General features: G+C 35.9%; 1 protein-coding gene and 1 pseudogene across 1 annotated transcript; both read right to left on the bottom strand.

The window, feature by feature from the left end:
* Nucleotides 1-14,636: 14,636 nt before the first annotated feature.
* Nucleotides 14,637-15,676, bottom strand: LOC149172444 (SKP1-like protein 1B). Its single transcript, XM_089427713.1, has 2 exons — nt 15,374-15,676; nt 14,637-14,820 (listed from the first exon to the last, which is right to left on the bottom strand). Exons 1-2 carry the CDS (start codon nt 15,674-15,676, stop codon nt 14,647-14,649), a joined length of 477 nt encoding a protein of 158 aa, XP_089283839.1. The 3' UTR covers nt 14,637-14,646.
* An 8,491-nt stretch (nt 15,677-24,167) lies between these two features.
* On the bottom strand, nt 24,168-24,956 carry LOC149172443 (SKP1-like protein 1B pseudogene; annotated as a pseudogene).
* Nucleotides 24,957-25,608: the final 652 nt, after the last annotated feature.

Here is a 25,608-nt window from a genome sequence, read left to right as displayed (position 1 = left end):
TATTTTTCCAACCCATCATTTTGACGTCTAGTTTCATTAAAAAAAACCTAAAAATCTATAATATCCGTAATAGGAGTATGGGACCACGTCACCACCGGGAGTATCGGTAATATCGTCATTTTTTAACCTTAGAGCACTGTTCAGTTTCCCCACGGACCCATGAGTAGTACGCTGTCAAATTGTTTTGTTCAGTTCTACCTGAAAGCGCTCCAAGTTCCGACAGTGAGTACTGCGCTGTGAAATTGATTTTTCGTGCACTATATTGGTGTGTTAAACAGGCCTACGGCTTTGGTGAAAGGATCATTCAAACTTCTTATTTTGAATCAGATGGGTTTCGTCTAATTCTTAATAAGTTAGGTTTTAAATATCATTAGGGAAGTTTCAATAAACTTAATTAAAGTTTTAACTCTGGTTTTGTTTTGATTTGATTTCGAAATATTTTTAGAATTTGAATTTGATTTGATCTTAATTATTTTTGGAATTTTATTAATTGTTTGATTGGGCTTCTTTATATCACATTTTAAAAATGTTTCAGAATAAAAATTACTCAAAGCTGAACATTCCAACAGAGTCCCGACTCCCACCATGAAAAGAAAAATTCAGCGTACTGAAATTTTAGTCCAAATTGAATTAATCAATTAAGACTTTCAGGTGAAACTTTTTCTAACCGTATGAAATTTTAGTCGAAATTGAATTACTCAGTTAGGACTTTGTGGTAAGATTAGGACTTTGAGGTGAAACTTTTTCGAAACGTATGAAATTTTAGTCGAAATTGAATTACTCAGTTAGGACTTTGTGGTAAGTTTCAACGGATTCACTCAATTTTTAAAAATCTCTTCCAAATTATAGACAAAATTAAAAAAAATATTTAAAAAATGCCACTTATAATTTTAAAAAATATCTTTAAAATTTGAACAAAATTAAAAAAATATTTAAAAAAAAAAACCATTTTATCTATTAATTAAACCACCCATTCCAATAAATATGATGTGATTTAATAGTCATAAATATGCATTGAAATTGATATATAAATTTATATAGATTTTTTTGTGTATAAGAATGTTATTTGAAAAAAAACTATTGAATTAACTTATATGCATTAATGTTTTTTGAAATATTCCAGAATTTATAATGGAATTAAACTAAAATGCGTTATCCGGTGCAAGGAAGCGCAAGGAAGCAACTGACCTCGGTTCCCTGCATTCATCCATGAGATGTGGAAACCACAAGCAATTAGAATTTTCCAAAACCATGATTATGCCACATTAAGATAAGGCATACAGTTAAACCCTATTAGAGGATTCTTGGAATGAGAGACGGTCTGCGATATAGAGATATATTCAAGTATCAATGTTAGAATCTTGTCCTGTCACACAGAACACGGAGATCAAACACCTACCGCGTGATTTCTTTTGTTTATTAGGTCGGTTGCAGGGCATGGGCCCGAAGATTTGATTTTTTAAACTATAATGGGGAAGAGGTTTCTTAAGGAAGTTGAGATTCATTACCCCTTTCTCCTGCCATGGTCACTATGCAGATCTCAGGTTTGGTTGCAGGTATAGGTCTAAGATTTATTTTATTTATAATTTTACTAGATAATTTATTTATTGTCTATGGATTGTAAGTTTTTTTCAAAGATTTTATTGTTTAAATGGCTTTACTATAAATTTGAGTTATAAATCTGATAGATTACACATTTGCAATTTCAATCTAACAAGAATCATTATAAACAACAGTGATTATCAGCCTCCATTTGATGACTTATTGTGCACTGTGGAATAAATTTACAAAAATTATTAAAATAGAGTTTTCAGTGACTCACATATTTAGTAAAAACCAAAAACGAAAGGTAAAAAAATACAAAAATGTCATCAAATTTTAATTTCACAGACAAAAAGAATTTGAAATTCCAGGCCTGCTACGGAGGTGTTGCTTGGTTGATGTTCAACGGTTTATCCTGCCATCCCATCACAAATATATAGAACAAAAAATCAATCACATATATAGAACAAAAAATCAATCACAAGAACAAGAAACAAGGTGCCATTTCTCTTTCTTCAGCAGAAGCAGAGTATCATGGTGCCGTAGAAGCTAGTAAGGAAGCCTTGTGGCTTCGTCAGATCCTGTCAGAGTTTGGCTTTCAACAGCAACATCCGACTACACTTTGGTGTGATAATCAAAGTGCCATTCAACTATGCAAAGATCCAGTCCAACATCAGCACAACAAACACATTGAACTGCACATGCACTTCATTAGAAAGCTCATTCATGACCATGTTCTTGAAGTGTAATATTTTTCAACAGATGATCAAGTTGCAGACATCTTTACAAAGGCTCTCACAGAGGCGAAGTTCACTAAACTTCGATTTATGGTTGGAGTCCAGGAAGTTGTCACTAAGGGGGGATAGGCTCTAGTGCCTCCTTCCTTCTCCTATTGTGTCATATTTGTAAATCCTTCAATCCTATCCCAAGTTGTTCTTAAGGGGGGATGTTAGGATATTCCGACACATAGGAAATAGTTAAGTACAACTTGGTCTAGTATAGAGTTAGGTAAAGTGTGTTTCTTTACTATGTACATTTTGTAACTTACAATCCGACGGTCACGATATGTAGTGATCTGACGGTTCATTCTTTCCTCGGTATTACCGACACTTGATCCGTGGCTTAACACCCGATTGGTCCATGATCTCTATTTAAAGAGCATGGAGGGTCATTTGTAGGGTAATCCGTCTATGAGAGAAGCATATGTAAATTTTCATTCTTTTATTAATAAATTGCCTGAAGTGGCCGCGTTGGCTCAAGCCGTGGATTGTTTCCCTCTTTGAGGGTTTTAACCACGTCAAAAATACTAGTGTATTGATCTGCGATCTGTTTGTGAGCGGTGTCCTTTGGTGTTCTGTCCGAGGAACTTACCCTGTAAATTCCTACAACAACTAGTAAATAAAGAGAATTTTTTAAAATGAATTCTAAAGAGGATATTCATTGATTTAAAAAAATATACAATGATAATCTGCCATTGAAAATTTAAAAAACCAAGAGTCAAAAGATAAATCAAATACACAAAATTCTATTAAAAGCAGGTCACAAGTAAATTGGCAAACCAAAAAACATATGATCAAGCATATATTAAAAAAATTCAAGTAGATATTCTTCATGAGAACATTAAAATTCCACACTCATATTTCAAGAGCTTTTGAAATTCCTAAATGGATACTATGGTTCAGATGGATTCTACAACATAGAACCATCACAAATAAATTACTAGAACATGGATTCCATGTTCCACATTTGAATATCCTTTAAACCATCACAGAAATCTCCTAGCTGGATTCTAGGAGATTTTCTAATCAATATTTTATTTATTTTCTTTACTCCCACTTTTCTTTTAAAATAGGTAGGCATCATTTTTCTCTCTAAACTATATATCTTGATCATGTATCTTTAACTTTTAAATAAAATATGTCATTCTACTTCTAGTCACTCACCCAAATCAGAATTTTATATTTTCTATCTAATCTTTCTAGACAAAAACTATTTTCGGAAAAAGATCATTTATATTTAACTTTTACATAAAATATGTCATTCTACTTCTAGTCACTCACCCAAATCATAATTTATTATTTTCTATCTAATCTTTCTAGACAAAAACTATCTTCAAAAAAAATAATTTGCAGAGAAAACTACATAGTTGTGGCTAAATCATGAAAAAACACAGTGGCTAAACAATATTTATGCTCTCAGAACCATGGCGAGATCCATTGAAAAATACAGAGAAATATATCTTCATGGGTGACCTGTTGCATATTTCTACACAGAATCTGCCATATAATTATGTTCCCTATGAGAAAATGACAAATTGAATTTTTTTAACATTGACCTTATCCAATGCATCTAGTTTATGAGCATTATTAGTCCAATGTTGATGTCTTCATTACCCAATCTATAATCTCTTTGAAATATCTAAAAATTTCCATAGAAGCAATTCCAAGTCACCTTGCACAAAATAAAACCGCAAAAAAAAACTAAAAAACTCTACTCTAATATAGAAGCAATTCCAAGTCACCTTGCACAAAATAAAACCCCCAAAAAAACTAAAAACTCTACTCTATTATTTTTGTTCTGACACCATTCTTCCAAGAGATAAAAATCTCCAAGCTTCAAAACAACATAAACCCGCATCAAAAAAACCTACTAAATTTTTTTTCCACATATCCTCCAACTAGTAAACCCTTGTAGATTTTTTTTTGGTTTTTCGCCCAATCTACATATAAAAACTTGTTACTTCAAGCAAGTGTATCTTACATCTACCGCTATCGCTTCCAAAATATATACATTTAGGCTTCTCCAAATACCCATAGAATGTAAAAAACAGAGTCCTATAATCTCATTTATAAATTTTACAAATTACACCATTAAAATAAATAAATAAATAAAAATTCTCGTTCTAAAAAAAAAATACAAAAATACAACCAATGTTTTTAGTAATACCTTTACTACCACTATGATTCATAAATGAACTATAGTGTACTTTCATCCATTGATGTCATGCTAAGCCCATTTTGGTGACACAAGTACAATTTTAATTAGTTATTCATTTCATAAACATATGGACCAATTAAAGTATAGTGCTTCATCATTGCTTTAGTGGGGAGAGTTCCACATTGTGACCGGCTACATGCGCTCAAATTCCATCAGCCATGCTATTACTGCTAATTTTTCATTTCTTTAGTATTTTTTTTAATTTCAATTATTTTTCAAAATTTTAAAAAAGAGTAGGTGAGTCTGAGAAGAGTTGCATTAGGAAAAAAACCTAGGGGAAGGACATCAATTGTTGCATATTTTTTCTGCCATGACACCAAACGATCATCTCAGTATTGAATGGATTGTACGACACATGTCTAACAGATCATCCCACTTGTCATGGTAGCTGGGGAATTAACACCTGCCTCGTTCCTTATGTTTTTCCTCCTCTTTTAGGGTTTAGTTTTTACTGCATTTGGAAGGCTGTGTTATTTTGCTTGGGGTTAGTGTGTGGGTGTTCTTCTGCCCCATTGTTGTTCGATCGATGCCTTGATGTTGGTCAACATACACTGGATGATTGTGCTCGACTGGTTTCATTGCTAAGAGAAGTGGTTTGTGTGCTAAGAGAAGCAATTTGTGGGGGATTCAAGGGTTTGAATGTTGTGATTTTAGGGCTTCATTTTTTATGCCTCGTTGCTCCATGGTTGTAGTGCACCAGCACTTGGTACAGTCGTTCGTTGTTGACTGAGCCCCAAATTTCCATCAGCGCAACAATGGACATGGTGGACATGGGGTTTTCGCACTCCAGTGGGTTTTTTAGAGGTCAAATTCTCTTGTTTGTGAATTTTTCTGGCATTTTCATTGGTTTATTTGCAATTATTTTTAACACCTTTGTGATTTTTGTGACAAGTGAGAATGGTTGGGTTCGCAGATGAGGTGTCGCGAAGGGTTGGGGTCTTCAACACTGATGCAACATGGTTTGTGTAGCTTGGTGGCTTCGTCAATGACTGTCTGGTAGGATTACATTCCTACTAGTTGCTAACTCTATGTTTTTAAACACATTCAAACCATGGGAAGTTTGTGCTCTTTAGTGTTTTTATGTTTACAGTTCAATGTAAATTTTGCATAGGGTTCATTGTAAATTTTGCTCGGGGTTCATTATAAATATTTCCCTGTTTTTATGCTTAGGGTTCACTATAATTTTTGCTTGGGGTTCACTGTAAATTTTGCAGGGTTTTTTTGAATGGGGTTCACTGAAATTTTTCTTGGGGTTCAATGTAATTTTTCTAGGGTTTTATGTTTGAGGTTCACTATAATTTTTGCAAGGTTTTTTTGCTTGTGGGTCATTGTAAATTTGAGGAACCCTAATCTTTTGAGCCTAATGACCAAAAAGAATGAGTCATTTGGATCCTGAAAACCTTCTTTGTCGACATTCCATGGCCATGACCGTGCCTTCGGCAGAAAATAAACATATAAAAGCGCTACTTTCTTTGGGGGTTTATATATTTCTCAAGGTTGTTCATTTGATCTTTCAAAAGTTGTCAAATCCCTCACCCGAAGGTAGTAATTGGGCCCTAATCCATTGCACATTCTATGATTACTTCCATCTCACTAGGAAGATTTTAGGGTTCACCTTAGTTTCTCATCTTGCATTGCTTATAGTTCAGTGAGGGTAGTATTTTCCCCATATTTTTTGGTTTCTTCTATTTTCTCCACATATATAAATATGCATTGCAATATGGCTAGCTATGCCTCTATAAGGACCTCTGCCCCAACCTTCCTATTAGAGGTATTAGACTTTCTGAAGATCCATGTTGCAACATCTTGGTGTGTTGTGCAGAGTGATTGATTTGAAAGAACTTCATGAGACAAATGAGAGGAGATATAACATGGGTAACTCGCGGGCCTCCCAACTGAATATCTCTTGCCCATTCTAGAATTTATGATTTGGTCTTTCAACAATTTTGAGCCACTCCCTAGGGTACCTTGGACATTGAAAATTCCACTATAATTTGGTCTAATTTGTTTTCAATTTTTGTGAACAATGTCTTTTTTTGTTATCTATGTTTCTTTGGTGAACTATGCCCTGGAAGGAAGACTTAAGTTGGACATTGATCTCTTTGTTGTTGATGATCTGATCTATGCTACTTGTAACCTCTTTTGTTTTAAGTAATGAAAGTAAAGTATTTTTTTGTTCTTGCAAACAAAAGGGTGAAGTATAGCTGCTTTGCTCAATTTTCATTTACATAAACCTCATTTTGATTTGGTCTGAGCCATAATCATCAAATTCGTTAAGAAAAAGCCTCACAGTTTTTTGGCAACTTCATAGTTTCTATCTCCTTGTTCAAGGCTTGTATTTGAAAAATCATCCTTAGAGAGGGGCCTTGATAGTAAACCTTACAATTAACTTATGCCTGAAAAGGTAGAAAGTTATACAGATAAGGTTTAGCTCAAATTAGGTTGTAGTTTGCTCAACAATTTAATCTACACTTGACACTCATATTTAATCCACTTGTTTGTCTCGATTTTTAATGATGATATACATTTCAGTTGACTAATAAGTATTGACATGAGTTGTGGAGTTAAAAACACCTTGGGATAAACAAATTTTCTTAATTTGTAATACTGAGGAAATTGAGGATGAGTTCCATTTTGTGTTTGAGACTTTTCAACATGCCCAGATTCTTCTAGGATTCTTTCTTGTCATCCATTATGTTTGTTCCACCTTTTGTTCTCTATTCATAACAATACAATTGTGAACTTGTTTGATTAAATAGTTTTGAATCTGTTTGATTCAATGGATTCATGGAAAATTATTTTTTTTAATAGAATGTGTGGTATTTTCTCTTGTCATCCACTATGTTTTGATTGCATTTTCTTCTCTGGTCATAACAACACAGTTTTGAGTTTGTTTGATTAAAATTTTTGAATTTGTTTGATCCAATGTAGTGATGACAGATCAAAAAAATTGACAGGATAACAATTTTAGAATTCCCGTCAATGATCAATTTTTGATAGTTAAAGTGCTTGCCTATTATTATACCTTGCTCTAGGAATGAGAGTTTCGCCACATTATTAATTTAATTTCCTATATTTCCCACATAAATGTGAGTAGTTTGTTCATGATATCTCTAAATACCCCTCCAAAACTAACAAGGCTAGGATTACCCCTAGAGGCCTCATCAAAGTTTAGTTTTAAGAAGCCAATAGAGGTGGCTTCCAGTTATCAGGACTTAAGGGAATAGGTTGGGGTTGTGGAGCTTAAAAAATTATGAAGGATTGGTTGAGCCCAAAAAGTGTGAGAATGCGTGGTTCCTTGGAACTACATCCCCAATCTTGTGTAAACCAAGGGGTTGTGAGGATTGCTTCTCTTACCCTTCCCATTATGGAGCTCGAATAGTGTCCAGATTTAATGACTAATATTTGGATATTCTTATGTTCCTTTCCTTCCATCTTTCCCACATTATAAATCCCGGAAACCAATTTTATGTTCTATTCATTGTAATACTTGTAAAAGGCCAAAAGTTACATTCTTAAAGTGTAACATGGATATTGGTTCCATTCCAATTTGATCATCTAAAAATTATGGCCAAACAATTCCATATTTATGATGAAAATTTATAGTTATTAAGTAGATGCTGAGTTGTTTCTATGCTTTTCCAGCATAAGCTAGAGTCTACCTGGACCTTGAAAACCCCTTTTTTGGAGATTGTCTCAAGTTAATATCTTGTTTTGCATGAGAATCTAAAGAAAATGGTTCATCTTGGGCCAGAGTTTTGATTCCATAGCTTTTTCCATTTACTTTTGTTGGGGTGTCCTTCTATGCCAACTAACTATATGTAAGCCTCCTTGAAGCTAAAATATCCTTTAGGCCAATGTCCTTAGTAGAGGATATCTTTCCCAAATTGTATTTTAATTCTTCCAATTTCTAGTTCGTTTGTGATGGTTCTTTGTGTTTCGAATCTTATCTTCAATGGTTAGTGTGTGCACTTCTCCCACTGCCTCCATTGTTTTTGAGATTGAGGTTATACCCAATACTATTGGACCGCGACTCCACCTTGCAATATCAAACAAGTTTTTAGCTAATTAAACTCTCCTTTTTCCAAACTGGTCCATTTCTTATAGGAATCCTACCAAAAGAGGGTTAAATTTATGTGCCTGATTTCCAAAAACTTGTGAGCTTGAATTCCGAAGATGAGATCCATCAATTCCAACCCCCATCCAAATCAACAGATTATTGTTTGTTCATGGCATGCATTTTTCCTTCCATACTTTACTCCATAAAGCTTCCAGGTTTTTAAGACACCACCACCAAGTTTTGGCTCCTAGTGATTGAGTGAGAATTTTAGGGTCGCTTAGTCGTAGGCCCCCTAGGTGGTTAGGATAATATAATTTTCCTAGGTGACAAGGGCCCATTTTTTTTACTCTCTAGCTCCCCCCAAAGGATGGATCTCTGTATGTTTCTTATTTTTTCTAGAATGGCTTTAGGGGTTGCCAAGGATGAGAATAGGTACATAAGGATGGCTTGCAAAAGTAATTTAATAAAGGTAAGTCTAATAGAAAGGTTGAGTGTCCTAAAGGTCCAAAAATATATTTTTTTCTCTATACTTTGCACGAGCTTTTCCCAAACTTTTGTTCTCAGAGACTTCTTACAAGGGAGGCTCCAATGTATTTAGACAAAAGGGAGCTTCATTATATACCAATTCATCTTGAGATGTTTGAACGGTCATAGGGGTATTGAAGAAAAATATGTTAGGCTCAAACATTTTAGGAAACCAAAAACCAATATGTAGGAATATTTTAGGGTTCTCTCACCTCTAAGTAGGATACAAGCATCATAAGTAGTCATTTTGTAGTTGAAATGTTTAGGTATATGCATGGTCAAGTGGGAAAGAGTGACCCCCCTAAGTAAACCTTCTTGAGATCAAGCACCATGAACAACACCTAGAAACATTGAGTTAAGCTCTTTATAGGGATTCTTTCACATTTGAGTCGATTAACACATTATACTTAGGCATAATTGATGGGTCTCAAGTCTATCATTGTAGTTAAGGGAAGGAAATAAGAACATCTAGCCATAAATATTTCTTATCAGCCTCAACCACCATGGGCAAGTCCTTGAACCACCACATTATACCTTTGCTAGATACAATTTTCTTCCAAGTGTCTAATGGACACCATGATTAGGTTAATTATGCATCAAAAATGGGTCTATAGTCCCAACCAAGGTTATGAGTTAACAATAACAACCTTATGCCCAAACTGATGCTTGCTAGTCTCAATCACATGGAAAACACCTCTAATTGATAACCACGAGTCTAAAATATGAGTGCTTTACCATGGGATATTATGATGCTTTTAGTAACCATGATCGGTCTTTATAACTTATCAATGGTTAGGAAAGCATAAAAAGGGACTTAGGAATTTATCCAAGCTTCCAAGGCTTAAGCATGATGAAAGATAAATTGAAACACCACATACGAACTTTTTATGAGATCTTTAGCCTTTAAGTGGAAAGTGGCTACAATTAATTGGTTTTGGATAGTAGTGAGGGGTCTAAGGGCATAAGCCATGGTTGAAGAGGAAAATAAGGGCCTTACATAAGAAAATGAATATTGTAGGCTTTAGGCACTATGATCAAGGTGTCCAACCATGACACATGCATTCTCTCTAGTGTCCTTGACCCCATATGGTATTTTAGGTACCATTTGGTAAGTTTTGCATAAAGGGCATATGCCTTCTACACTATGCATGGTTATTAATTTATGTAATAGGAATATATATTAAAAATAATTAGTGGATATACATGTTTTCCTCTACATGTTTAATGAGTTGTATTCTTTGGTTTTAGCTTACGATTGAAAAACCTATTGGATCAACCTACATAAATAAACACACATTAATTTTTCCAACTTGTTATTCTTATTTTTATTTTCAATGACATATTAAAAATTATCCAAATGTTTGCTAATTAAATCACACAAGGCTTATAAATCTTTAAACAAATATAATGGAGATCATCTTTTCCTCCTTGATGATATTTATCCCCATTGTCTTTGTTATTCTTCCTTCCATGTCTTATTCTACCAAATCTTCCTCTAGAAGAATATTGTGACTAATTCCTCTCTTTTTGTGCAAGGCACACAAATTATTCATGGGATTGATAAGCTATATTCCTCTTCCCAAAAGCTTTATCCCTTCTTGCAAACGCCTCCACATGAGTGTCAAAAGTATCATCCTTGAGTTGGGAACTAACTTGTAAGGATTGAAGATAGTGATAATATGTAGGATAGAGGGCCTTGACAAAGGCTATGATAGGGATGCCCATTTTAATTCCAATGGCTTCCACATCATGCATCATAGGTCTAATTTATGAACTACTTCCAATTATGAGAGTGAGTCAAATAAATATTTTGACTTCATTAATGCATCATAAGAATTTGTAATTGGAATAATGTGATGACTCACCTCTTCTAGTTAGTTTGGAAGAGATCGATAAAAGTAAAACGATGGATCAGGCCGCAAAGCCATAAGAAAGCCACCCAAAAAACCTTTTGAATCTAATGAGAAGAAAGTCTAATTTCTACACCGTATTTCTAAAATTGAAACCACATAGGCACTCGATGACATAGTTTCTTGAATCATTATAACATCCAAGATGTGAGCTCGAATGAGCCACTTTAGAGTCAATTTTTTGGGGTTGGCCCTAAACCCCCTAATATTCAGAGACAAGACCTTCATTTTCCTTCATGGGAAGGGCGTTTTATCTAAGAAACTTGGATATTATGGTATTTTTTCCACTTAGAATGTCTTCCCTAACCTTAGATTGGGCCTTAGAAAGCAAGGATTTGTGATTGGCATGAATAACAGAAGGAGCATCCATGGCTAGATCACTAGACGCTGAGACATATTCACGCGTCAAGGAAGATGAATAGAGAGAATTTCACTTAACATGGAGGTCAATAGAAACATAGAGCTCGTTTGAGGAACGAATGACCTTATAATCTACAGAAGGAGGTTTCCCACAAGATTTGGATGAAGAGTTGGAACCATAAGGAAAAATCGGATTTGGAAAGACTTCATTCTCCTTGACATGTAGAAATATTTTATAGAGGGAGAGACCTTGAATAGAAGGCACTAGAGACGTTGCTATCAGGGACATAACTTTGGAAAATTTCTCAAGCATATTACCATCATGAAGAATTTTATCTTTATTTTTTATAGGAAAAAATGAGGGGGTGTGAAACCACTTACCTAAGGAGGGATGATGATTGTCGTCATTGTATTTGAGTTTGGAATCCAAAGGATCCTTCTCCCTCAATCCTGAGGCCTCAATCTACGTGTTCAAAAGTTTCCTAATATAAACTTTTTTAGATGATTAGAATTTTTCTTTCTTGTGCAATTAGAGACGAGCTGACCTACCTCATGGAAAGGAAAAGAATGGAAGAGCAACTTCCAATAATCAATCTTTTGATTCCATGCAACCTCGTTGAATACCAATTCAATATCCTTTAGGAAACCTTCACTGGGGTTGATCTCCACTTACTTCCATGCCACTCATCCATCTTGCTTTGAAAGGAAAACTTCCTCCCAACAAACAAATTGGCCAATATGATTTCCTATTTTTTCCAAAACTGATTTTTTCTAGAATGGCGTTGACAAATATGTGAGGAGGGCCCATTTTCTTTTCATTCACATGGGGCTAAGCGAAGCGTCGAAATCCATATTCCACTTTTGAAGCATCAACCTAGATTTTCACCAACATTAGTCGGAGGATAGGAGAGTCCTCACTTCATCTACTTTAGTGAGGATACCACATAATTAAGCTTTAGGAAATATGTGGAATTGCATAAAACACTGATAATAAGAACCCAATTGGAATCGATCAAGTGTGGTAGAGAAGAAGGTTTAACCACCTTCCTAGCAAACCGACCAATTAGACCCCTATACATTTGAGTTGTAGAATGTATCAAAGGGGAATATCATCCTCTATTACCATTTAAATATTTGAATTTCATTGCTTTATAGGCTGTCACATGATGCTTATTGTGATTAGGGCTTGCTGTATCCAGAGACGGAGCTTGCTTAGCAGAAGGAATCAAGCATGGAACCTCCAAATGTTGTGCATTATCTGGGTGATTTGATGACAAATTAAATAAGCCTTGAGGAAAGTGAGACACTTCCACTATCATGTGAATGGGAGGTGAAACCAATGGGCGATCCTTTATAAAATAAATCTTCATGGGATGGGTATGAATGCCCACTTTAAGGGTTATCATCGCCATAATAAAATAGTTCATCATCCATAATAAACTTGAGAAGAAAAATGCCAACGAAAACTTAAACTGAGATGACTGACATGGAAATTGGAAAGTAAAATATGCGAGAATCCGACAATAGAAAAATAGAACCCAAAAAAAGAAAGAACCTCCCCGCCCCCCAAGAAACACGGATCACAAGAAGACCTAAGTGTTTTTATCAATATTAACAACTTATTGTTCGTGGTATGTAAATATTTGATATATATGGACTAAATATGATGTGTAATACTACCAATGGAAAAAAGTGGCATACCACGAACAATAAGTTGTTAATATTGATAAAAACACTTAGGTCTACTTGTGATCGGTGTTTCTTGGGGGGTGGGGAGTTTCTTTCTTTTTTGGGTTCTATTTTTCTATTTCGTAGACATTAAATACCCAATAGCATGGGATTTATTGGTTGCCATTTTAAACACTGCATGATACCGTCAGAGGGGATTTGACACCCCTCCTCGAGGACAAATCCCACCCCTCCTCGAGTACAATTGTCCCTGGAAAATTAATCAGGAGTGGATCTGACGCCCCTCCTCGAGTACCATTGTCCCTGGAAAATTAAAAGAGATGGAGGCCTCCACCAAACTTACCAATCACAATGTCTTCAAAAAGCCTTCATCCAACCACTCAGGAGAGGGGATGGCAGGATAAACCGTTGAACATCAACCAAGCAACACCTCGGCAAGGACCAGCGGGAGGACCTGGGCTCAGCAATCCGCCCCAAACACGTGCAAACCAAAAACTAAGAAATACCAACACTAGAAATCAAAGTCCCTGAAATAGCTGCGTACAGGGTGTATATGCAAGAGCATGTCCTCATTTGCAACTTTATGAGCTTTTCGCAGGAAAAGAAGGCTCTCAACTGGTGGATACAACAAACATGGCGCCTAGCAAAAGAAAGCATCAAGCTGCGGCGATCCAAACTCTAAATTTATTCGTGCAACAATACTCTAAATTTACCGAATTCATTCGTGAAATAATAATAGCAAGGAAATTAAAAATATAAAAGCCATTCAGGGCACATAAATTCAAAACAAAATCAAAATATCAAAACCTGGGATCCAAACTGAGGCCATTTATTCGTGCAATAATACTCTAAATTTAGCGAATTCATTTGTGCAATAATAATAGCAAGGAAAGTAAGATATTCGGGGCACATTAATTAAAAAAAATCAAAATGTTAAAACCAGATAAGACATGTGAATTTTCTTTTAATAAAACAACATGTTCTACTTGCAAAAACAATTTTTAAGAAAAAAACAAAAAGTTCCAAACCAAATTGCATTTTCGTCAGTCCCCACCTTCACCTTCTAAATTACTATAGTAAAACATATACAAGCATGCCACACAGTTGGACCCATTCATTCGTGCAATAATCCTCTAAACTGAGGCAATTCATTCGTGCAATAATACTCTAAACTCGGCGCATTCATTCGTGCAATACAAGGAAATCAAAAATGAAAAAGCCATCCAGTGTACATAGATTCAAAAAAATTCAAAATGTTAAAACCAGTGCACATAGATTCAAAAAAATTCAAAACGTTAAAACCATGCAATTGGAGCCCATTTCACTACACAGTTGACAGAAAAATAGTTGCAATATTTATTAGAAATTCGACAAGCCCAATACTACTGAAGGAGTTGCTCCGAGATCTTTACAAAATTATTCAACCAGAACAAACCATTGGCCTTAAAGTTTCAAAGCCAGTCCAGTATTAGAAATTGACGAATCCAAACAAAAAAAGTATACCACTAATAGTTTCTAAACAAATTCTCGACTACAATAAAAGCAAACACCAATTCCCTAGAATCATTCAAAGGCCCACTGATTTTCACGCCTGACCTCCTCCTCCTCTTCAGGAGTAAAATCATTCCTTATGTTGAAAGTTCTATGTATTTCTTCTGGTGTTTTCCCTTTTATCATGTCGGAAACAGTCCGACATGCAAGATCTAGCAGATTTTTTATGTTTAGGTAATTAGCAGCCTGCAAAAACCCGGAAAGCTTAATAAGTCAAAATTTCTGTAAAATATACAAATGTATCTTTTTTTTCAGAAGATATATTATATTGAGGGAATATATACAAAATGGACATGATAGATCTGAAAAGATCGATGGATGATCATCTGAAAAGAGAGACAGACATAGAAGATCTGTTGAAACTGATGGATTTGCAGCATGGATCGCGTGTGAAAAAACTGATAGTCAAAATATATAGCATCTGAGGATGAAGAGAGAGAATCAAAAGGGCTGCGAGCATTACTAAAGAAAGCGACGAAGATATTGCAGAACAATTACATGGAATGAGACTACACAGAGATTTCTAGCATTGAAGGATCTCAGAAATTAAAAAAACAATTAGTTGATGGAACATTGATTTACTGGAGAAGCCATCGGTAACTGTACTCAGAGGTTCCAAACAATTTGGTTGGGTTGGGGTAATTCAGGTAGATTAGACCCCTCAAAACAACAAATAAGAAAAGCGATAGTTTGGTTCAAAGAATACCAAACCATCAAATAAGAGTTTGTGACAGAATACCAGGATAAGGTCGAACAAAGTCGCCTGATCGACTTTTACGAATTCTTCATCCCAAGTCTTGATTTCGTCCTCCGAAATGGCCGATTTCTCATGTGCGCGGTTCTGAGCATCGACATGGTACTTGCAGTATTGGATGACCTTCGAGAGTATCTCACTAGAAACGTTTGGCAGCGGAATAGCATTGGCGGTGCCAGTGTCCTCGATCATGTACTTGATGGTCTGAGATTCAAATGCCACAGCCTCAGTGACATCAAACAATTCGCCATCTGAGCTCTTCAAACTCACCTTGCTTTCGGAGGCCATGGCTCCCCAACTAAATGTTGAAATAATAATTTCAACTGAAGTTTTATTTGCGATGCGAGGCCATGGCCCGTTTATGTATAAGCTCAATGTCTAAAATTGTCAATGCACGGGCCCGAAGACACCAAGAGTAATAAAGACACTCAATGACATATAACTACACACTCAATGCCATTGGATTCCAGCTTGCAGATAATGCCGAGATCCCCTAATGCGGTCGATTCTCTTCAATAGCCATTGTAATACCAACGAAGTTGATAACAATTCAACATTGTCCCGAGCAGTGAATCAAAATTCTCATTATTTGTTTGCACCATATTTATGAAATTTTGTGCCCTCTAAGAAGAATGGATGACTCAAAGCTTCTGAAGCTTTCAAACGTTCCGAAGGCTCAAACTTGAGAAGTCCTTGCAGCAAGTCTATAAGTAGTACAAATGAATGTTCCACAATCAGGCTATTGTGATGAGGGTAACAATGTTTGAATGCCCAAAAAATCAAATGCCAACGAGAATTTTGTAATAAAATTCCAACTTCAATACTGTATAATGAACCACCGAGACCCTAGAGTCAAACTGTTCTAGCGAACCATCACAATGTAGAAAATCGACATTGCATTATGCCAAGTCTTCCAACTCCCAAACATGCACTCAGACTCATGGTTATATCCATAATGTTCCAGTGAATTCATAAAAGAACATAACCAGGAGAGATAGTTCAAATCATGGTTAGCTACCAAAAGGTTTCATTCAAGTCATGAGTTTGAAACAAGTTTCTCGGTATTGGGTCCAGAATCCATGGGCGTTGGTGGTGCAAGCCCTTGAACGGGCCAACGAGAGCCAACTTCAATGATTATATGCCAATTATGGGAAGAGAAATCCTTCTTGTGATGTAGACGTTAAGGCTGTATATAGGGATCTTGGAATTCAGGATGTTTTTCTGGAATATGAGCGTACTAGTTATAAGGAGCTCATTTCTTCCATCAAGGCTCAAGAGAATGAATCTTTGCAGCTTGTGCTTAAGTCTTTACAGGTGACATAAGTAACATCTGAAATGTCAGTTGTTGGACTGCTTCCAGCAGCTCTTCAGGGTATTGATATCAGGGAAATGTTTACCGGTGCATCTATTATGGATGAAGCGACAAGGATTCCTGTGGTTAAAACCAATCCTGCAGCCTTGTTGGCACTATGCTGGTATTGGGCCTCTGATGGTAAAGGTTTCAAGGATATGGTTGTTCTTCCTTATAAAGATAGCCTGCTTTTATTTAGCCGCTATCTGCAACAGCTTGTCATGGAATCTCTTGGAAAAGAGTTTGATTTAGATGGGAACCGGGTCAACCAAGGCCTAACTGTATATGGGAACAAAGGAAGCACAGATCAACATGCCTATATTCAACAACTGAGAGAAGGAGTTCACAACTTCTTTGTAACCTTTATTGAGGTGCTCCGCGACAGACCACCAGGCCATGACTGGGAACTTGAACCTGGTGTTACTTGTGGGGACTACCTTTTTGGTATGCTGCAGGGGACAAGGTCTGCACTTTACTCAAACAATCGGGAGTCTCTGACAGTGACAGTGCAGGAAGTAACTCCTCGATCAGTGGGTGCCATGATTGCGCTGTATAAGCATGCAGTAGGGCTCTATGCTAGCTTAATCAATGTCAATGCTTATCATCAACCTCAAAACCGCGGGAAAAACTCGAGGCAAAAATATTCCTCTACACCATCCCGCAGGCTCGAACCTCAAACAGTACAATTTTCACCATTTTTCTTGGCCCTTTGATAGAAAAGATCACTCAAATTACACAGGCAAGAGCACCAGCCACAGACCTTAACTTGCTAGATTATGAGATTCCTTTTGCTGAGAACATGGACGGTTCCAACCGGAGACTAGAAATCCGCAACAATACTCAACAGAAAATTTTTGTTTTCATGGCAACGGGTGGCGCAACAATTCTCAGCAGAATGGATTAAATTTTTGTTTTCATGGCAACGGGTGGCAGACATAAAACACTGAAACAATTCTCAGCATTGTATACATTATGAATTCAATATAAGCGGCGTTGTATACATTGTATATCCAATAACTGAACCGACAGTGTCCAAGGCATATACAAACAACGTGTAAACAATGCATATACAAACCCGTTACCAGTTTTAATGCACTGCACATTCAGAACGATGATACCAGCCGCGTCCTCCACAATTCTTTGTCAGGCAGTGTTCAACAATCCAGCTGCGTATGGAGTCTCTCAGAACGGTGAGAGCGTTAGGTGAGAGAACGTTAGGTGAGAGAGCGTTAGGGCAGCACAGGCGTGGCAGAGACGCAGGACAGAGGCGTTCAAACACATTCAGTAACGCAGGTGAGAATAATCAGGTGAGTTTTCAGGCAGTAGAGGCGCAGGTGTAATGACGCTCTTTTTTTTTAAACGTTTATGACAGTCAGAGAGCAATTTTTGTATTCAGAAGAACAGGCAGGCAGAATTAATGGAGCGTTACAGGTAATGAAGACTAGGTCAGCACTATTCAAGGCAGCTCAGGCCGGTTGCTCAGGGAATAACAACATCTCATTTTTTTTAACTAAAGGATAAACCCTGAGAAAGAAAACTACACAGGCCACACATCATGGCTCTGATACCATGTTAAACTCACATGGACAGCAAAGACAATATGAAAGATAAAACATGCAATACAATTTTATTAACAAGAGATTTACGTTTATAGTACATTATGTGATTCTTGGGTTTCAGGTCCCAAGGTCTCTTGGACTGCTTTCGTCTATTCGGCTTCCACACTAACCCATTTAGGATTAGGTGTCCAACACATCTGAGAATGAGATGTCACCACCTTGTGAAAATGTTAATTCATCTCCCAAGTGCATGGAAATTTTGAATAATTGTGGAATAAGTACCCTAGTACATTTTGTAATGCATTTGACGATTGTGTGGATATATGTGAGATACATATGATTATGGTTAAAAGAATGAATCAAATTTTTGGCATCAAGCATAATGACTCTCCTTCAGATGAGAGAACTTCTATGTGAGAAAACAAGAGGAAGTTCTTATGTACTCATTGCAAGATGCATGGACATAACATTGAACGATGTTTGAAGTTACATTCAAAGATTCTTTCAAATAAAGGTAAAGAGATTGTGCTACATAACGCAAGGGAAATAAGAGGTGGTAAAGAAGACATAACAATCCTAAGCGACCTTCAAGACAATGATGATGAAAGAAGAGAACCCATAAGCCTAAGAGAGGCAAAGTTTGGGTATAATTTATTGTAAATTTGTTTTGTAAATTTTGTAATTACTTGTTGTCATTACCTATTTAGATGATTTTGTAAAGCGAACAATCATTAACTATGTTCAACAAGTAGAAGTTTTTCATTGATGTATGTATTTTCTTGTTATAGTCCACATGTTATAGGACTTTTATGAATGTACAAGATTTCCGTTCAAGAATGTCTACGTGTTTGTCATATGTTCACTCATACAAGTATTCGATTTCAAACTTGTGTGTATAGAATCTTTGTTTTTAAGATTGTATAAGATGACTATGTTTTGTAGGCAAGGTCAATCATATCATGCAACATTTTGCAGCACTGTACTTTTTATGTACAAGCTCACCTTGAAGACATTAAAGAAAGTTTATTTTTCTTTTTATTTCCAAGATGGAGTTAAGTTTTTCTTCAAAAGTTTAAATTCAATATGAACTATTTTTGAGCCATGTAAAGATCAAAGCAAAGAGAGTGTTCATATTCCACTCATCATTCTTTTGTTCTTGCAACAACAATAAGGATCTTCACTAATTTTTTTCCAAGACAACAGGTCTTCATGAAGAAGATAGGTGAAGTGCCTTGATTGGGGCTTGAAGGACACCAATTGAAAATTTTCCATTTTAGATTGAGTTTTTAGGTGTTTTTGAGTTCTAGCCTCTTTGTATTAACTAGGAAAGTAAACTTTTGGAGTCCAAAAGTTCCTAGTTGGGAGGTGTGATAGTTATTCATCTGGAAAACGATAGTTATTCGGACACGAATAACTATATTCTCCGTTCCCTGAGAACGAGTATTTCATAATTAAGGTTAAGACTGAATATCCGGAATAAATGGCAGATCAATCACACCTTGGTGATTGGCATTTCAACATCTTTTTCCTTTTCTTCTTGTTTAAAATGTACTGCGTTTCTAATCATTTTTTGTTCTCTGCATTTTGATAAAGGTTTTCTAATATTTTCTTTCCATTGTTGTGATTTTTATATTGATTGGCGAATGTTTTCTAAAAATGATATTGCAATTACAGAAAAAAGGCAAGCAGATTATAATTTATTTAAAAATAGGTTTTCTAATATTTTCTTTCCATTGTGATTTTTATATTGATTGGTTCTAAAAATGATATGGCAATTACAGAAAAAAGGCAAGCAGATTATAATTTATTTAAAAATATTAAACTTCATAGTTGAGTTTTTTTTAAATCCGAGAAGCGGTCAAGTTTGGAGTGGTAAATTCGTTACGAAGGTACCCAGTTAGATCTACTCTTGAAAGCCTTTAGCTGTTGGAATATTGAGAAATTTTAGAAAATAGAAGAACTGTATCCTCAGTAATTATATTATTACATATACAAAGCACTGGTTGAAACTTTTAATTACTACATATACAAAGCACTGGTTGAAACTTTATACTGGTAGACGGTGGAAGTTATTTCCACCAAACTCAACAAACGCTATAGTTTGGCCTTACGCGCAAGACAGAGGTCGATTGAAATACCTGTTTCGCCGCTGTCCAGGGGGATCACCTTCTATAACCTCTGTTCGCGGGAGCTCCACAGTGAATTTGTTCAATAGTTGGATTTTGAATTGCCCAGATTTGAGCAGATAATGTATGATGATGGTTGTTAAGGCGTTTATGAGCCTCCACGGAGGGTTGGTAAATGTCATTAATACACCAAAGTGGAGGCGGGCAGCTTGGCTGGCACGAACAGGGCAGACGGCAGAGTCGCAGGAGCTGGGTGACCCGTATTCGCCGGAGGTTGGAGATGGGATGCATGTAACATGCGGCATGATCCGAGATGCGATGACGTCAACCGGGGCTGTCACGAAGGTGTAAGGACATAGCATTTATAATGGTATAGGGTAAGAAATAGGAACTGCCGGATCTGACACCCTTCCTCGAGGCCTCCACCAAACTTACCAATCACAATGTCTTCAAAAAGCCTTCATCCAACCACTCAGGAGAGGGGATGGCAGGATAAACCGTTGAACATCAACCAAGCAACACCTCGGCAGCAGGCCTGGAATTTCAAATTCTTTTTGTCTGTGAAATTAAAATTTGATGACATTTTTGTATTTTTTTTACCCTTGGTTTTAGGTTTTAACTAAATATGTGAGTCACTGAAAACTCTATTTTAATAATTTTTGTAAATTTATTCCACAGTACACAATAAGTCATCAAATGGAGGCTGATAATCACTGTTGTTTATAATGATTCTTGTTAGATTGAAATTGCAAATGTGTAATCTATCAGATTTATAACTCAAATTTATAGTAAAGCTATTTAAACAATAAAATCTTTGAAAAAAACTTACAATCCATGGACAATAAATAAATTATCTAGTGAAATTATAAATAAAATAAATCGTAGACCTATACCTGCAACCAAACCTGAGATCTGCATAACCTGAGATCTGCATAGTGACCATGGCAGGAGAAAGGGGTAATGAATCTCAACTTCCTTAAGAAACCTCTTCCCCATTATAGTTTAAAAAATCAAATCTTCGGGCCCATGCCCTGCAACCGACCTAATAAACAAAAGAAATCATGCGGTAGGTGTTTGATCTCCGTGTTCTGTGTGACAGGACAAGATTCTAACATTGATACTTGAATATATCTCTATATCGCAGACCGTCTCTCATTCCAAGAATCCTCTAATAGGGTTTAACTGTATGCCTTATCTTAATGTGGCATAATCATGGTTTTGGAAAATTCTAATTGCTTGTGATTTCCACATCTCCTGGATGAATGCAGGGAACCGAGGTCAGTTGCTTCCTTGCACCGAATAACGCATTTTAGTTTAATTTCATTATAAATTCTGGAATATTTCAAAAAACATTAATGCATATAAGTTAATTCAATAGTTTTTTTTTCAAATAACATTCTTATACACAAAAAAATCTATATAAATTTATATATCAGTTTCAACGCATATTTATGACTATTAAATCACATTATATTTATTGGAATGGGTGGTTTAATTAATAGATAAAATGGTTTTTTTTCTAAATATTTTTTTAATTTTGTTCAAATTTTAAAGATATTTTTTAAAATTATAAGTGGCATTTTTTAAATATTTTTTTTAATTTTGTCTATAATTTGGAAGAGATTTTTAAAAATTGAGTGAATCCGTTGAAACTTACCACAAAGTCCTAACTGAGTAATTCAATTTCGACTAAAATTTCATAAGCTTAGAAAAAGTTTCACCTCAAAGTCCTAATCTTACCACAAAGTCCTAACTGAGTAATTCAATTTCCACTAAAATTTCATACGCTTAGAAAAAGTTTCACCTGAAAGTCTTAATTGATTAATTCAATTTGGACTAAAGTTTCAGTACGCTGAATTTTTCTTTTCATGGTGGGAGTCGGGACTCTGTTGGAATGTTCAGCGTTATTTTCAAAAGCAATCAAAATTTTATAGTTTTAATATTAAAAGTTATTTTTATTTTGAAATATTTTTAAAATGTGATATAAAGCAGCCCAATCAAACAATTGATAAAATTCCAAAAATAATTAAGATCAAATCAAATTCAAATTCTAAAAATATTCCGAAATCAAATCAAAACAAAACAAGAGTTAAAACTTTAATTAAGTTTATTGAAACTTCCCAAATGATGTTTAAAACCTAACTTATTAAGAATTAGAGGAAACCCATCTGATTCAAAATAAGAAGTTTGAATGATCCTTTCACCAAAATGCCGTAGGCCTGTTTAACACACCAATATAGTGCACGAAAAATCAATTTCACAGCGCAGTACTCACTGTTGGAACTTGGAGCGCTTTCAAGAAGAACTGAACAAAACAATTTGACAGCGTACTACTCATGGGTCCGTGGGGAAACTGAACAGTGCTCTCTGGTTAAAAAATGACGATATTACCGATACTCCCGGTGGTGACGTGGTCCCATACTCCTATTACGGATATTATAAATTTTTACGTTTTCTTTATGAAACTAGACGTCAAAATGACGGGTTGGAAAAATATAATGCACGTCTAACTTGACGTGGAAGATTTTTTCCCTGCGGTCAAATACGTTCTTAAATAAAAAATACGTCCTGTGGGACGTCAAATTCCAGACCTGCTCCGCAGGGACCAGCGGGAGGACCAGGGCTCAGCAATCCGCCCCAGACACGTGCAAACCAAAAACTAAGAAATACCAACACTAGAAATCAAAGTCCCTGAAATAGCTGCGTACAGGGTGTATATGCAAGAGCATGTCCTCATTTGCAACTTTATGAGCTTTTCGCAGGAAAAGAAGGCTCTCAACTGGTGGATACAACAAACATGGTGCCTAGCAAAAGAAAGCATCAAGCTGCGGCGATCCAAACTCTAAATTTATTCATCCTTGCAATAATAATAGCAAGGAAATTAAAAATATAAAAGCCATTCAGGGCACATAAATTCAAACAAAATCAAAGTATCAAAACCTGAGATCCAAAATGAGGCCATTTATTCGTGCAATAATACTCTAAATTTAGCGAATTCATTTGTGCAATAATAATAGCAAGGAAATTAAGATATTCAAGGCACATTAATTAAAAAAAATCAAAATATTAAAACCAGATAAGACATGTGAATTTTCTTTTAATAAAACAACATGTTCTACTTGCAAAAAAAAATTTTAAGAAAAAAACAAAAAGTTCCAAACCAAATTGCATTTTCCTCAGTCCCCACCTTCACCTTCTAAATTACTATAGTAAAACATATACAAGCATGCCACACAGTTGGACCCATTCATTCGTGCAATAATCCTCTAAACTGAGGCAATTCATTCGTGCAATAATACTCTAAACTCGGCGCATTCATTCGTGCAATACAAGGAAATCAAAAATGAAAAAGCCATGCAGTGTACATAGATTCAAAAAAATTCAAAATGTTAAAACCAGTGCACATAGATTCAAAAAAATTCAAAACGTTAAAACCATGCAATTGGAGCCCATTTCACTACACAGTTGACAGAATAGTTGCAATATTTATTAGAAATTGGACAAGCCCAATACTACTGAAGGAGTTGCAATATTTATTAGAAATTCGACAAGCCCAATACTACTGAAGGAGTTGCTCCGAGATCTTTACAAAATTATTCAACCAGAACAAACCATTGGCCTTAAAGTTTCAAAGCCGCTCCAGTATTAGAAATTGACGAATCCAAACAAGAAAAAGTATACCACTAATAGTTTCGACTACAATAAAAGCAAACACCAATTCCCTAGAATCATTCAAAGGCCCACTAATTTTCACGCCTGACCTCCTCCTCCTCTTTAGGAGTAAAATCATTCCTTATGTTGAAAGTTCTACGTATTTCTTCTGGCGTTTTCCCTTTTATCATGTCGGCAACAGTCTGACATGCAAGATCTAGCAGATTTTTTATGTTTAGGTAATTAGCAGCCTGCAAAAACCCGGAAAGCTTAATAAGTCAAAATTTCTGTAAAATATACAAATGTATCTTTTTTTCAGAAGATATATTATATTGAGGGAATATATACAAAATGGACATGATAGATCTGAAAATATCGATGGATGATCATCTGAAAAGAGATACAGACATAGAAGATCTGTTGAAACTCATAGATTTGCAGAACAATTACATGGAATGAGACTACACAGAGATTTCTAGCATTGAAGGATCTCAGAAATTAAAAAAACAATTAGTTGATGGAACATTGATTTACTGGAGAAGCCATCGGTAACTGTACTCAGAGGTTCCAAACAATTTGGTTGGGTTGGGGTAATTCAGGTAGATTAGACCCCTCAAAACAACAAATAAGAAAAGCGATAGTTTGGTTCAAAGAATACCAAATAAGAATTTCTGACAGAATACCAGGATAAGGTCGAATAAAGTCGCCTGATCGACTTTTACGAATTCTTCATCCCAAGTCTTGATTTCGTCCACCGATTTCTCATGTGCGGGGTTTTGAGCATCGACATGGTACTTGCAGTATTGGATGACCTTCGAGAGTATCGCACTAGAAACGTTTGGCAGCGGAATAGCATTGGCGGTGCCAGTGTCCTCGATCATGTACTTGATGGTCTGAGATTTGACAATCGATTTTGCACTATTCGATGCCACAAATCTAATGGTACATTCAGATTTTTCATTTTCACATTATATTCTTCAGCCACGTTTCTAAGTGGAATGTAGGTGTTAGCATTCATGTGTGAGCAACAATTTCCATGCGATTGATGCCATCCAATCAATGGCACAAAAAGCTTCAGTAGTTTGACATCCGCTTCTTCAGATGGCCCTTGGTTGTGAAAAAAAATTTCGCCTTGATCTTCCACTTACATGCACATCTACTCAGTCGTGAATGCAGATTGCTTGAGATTGTTTGAACCTTAAATGATTGAGGACCCTGAAGAGTAGAGTCAATTGCCTTCTGTTGATGATCTACTACCGGAATACCTTAATGTGTTGCGGGAAGATACAGTGCTGGACAGAAAGGTAAGGATGACGCGTAGTGGATAGGTGGAATACCTCAGAATTGGGCTTAAAGGTTTGAAGCCGAGCAATGCGAAGTGGATTGAGACTGGATAAGTGAGACATCAACTTCCTCACTTAGTTGATGCTTAAAAGAAAACCAACTTTTGGTGGTCCAAAAGCTTTTCAGTTGGGAGGCCGTGATTCGAATCGGATCCATAAATGACTGTCATAGAACCGTGACTAAAACAGG

Source organism: Pinus tabuliformis, chromosome 4_2, assembly GCF_031772625.1.
Source record: "Pinus tabuliformis cultivar Carrire ecotype Pingquan chromosome 4_2, CPIR1, whole genome shotgun sequence".
Taxonomy (NCBI): Eukaryota; Viridiplantae; Streptophyta; class Pinopsida; order Pinales; family Pinaceae; genus Pinus; species Pinus tabuliformis.
This window is presented reverse-complemented; position numbering and strand designations above follow the sequence as displayed.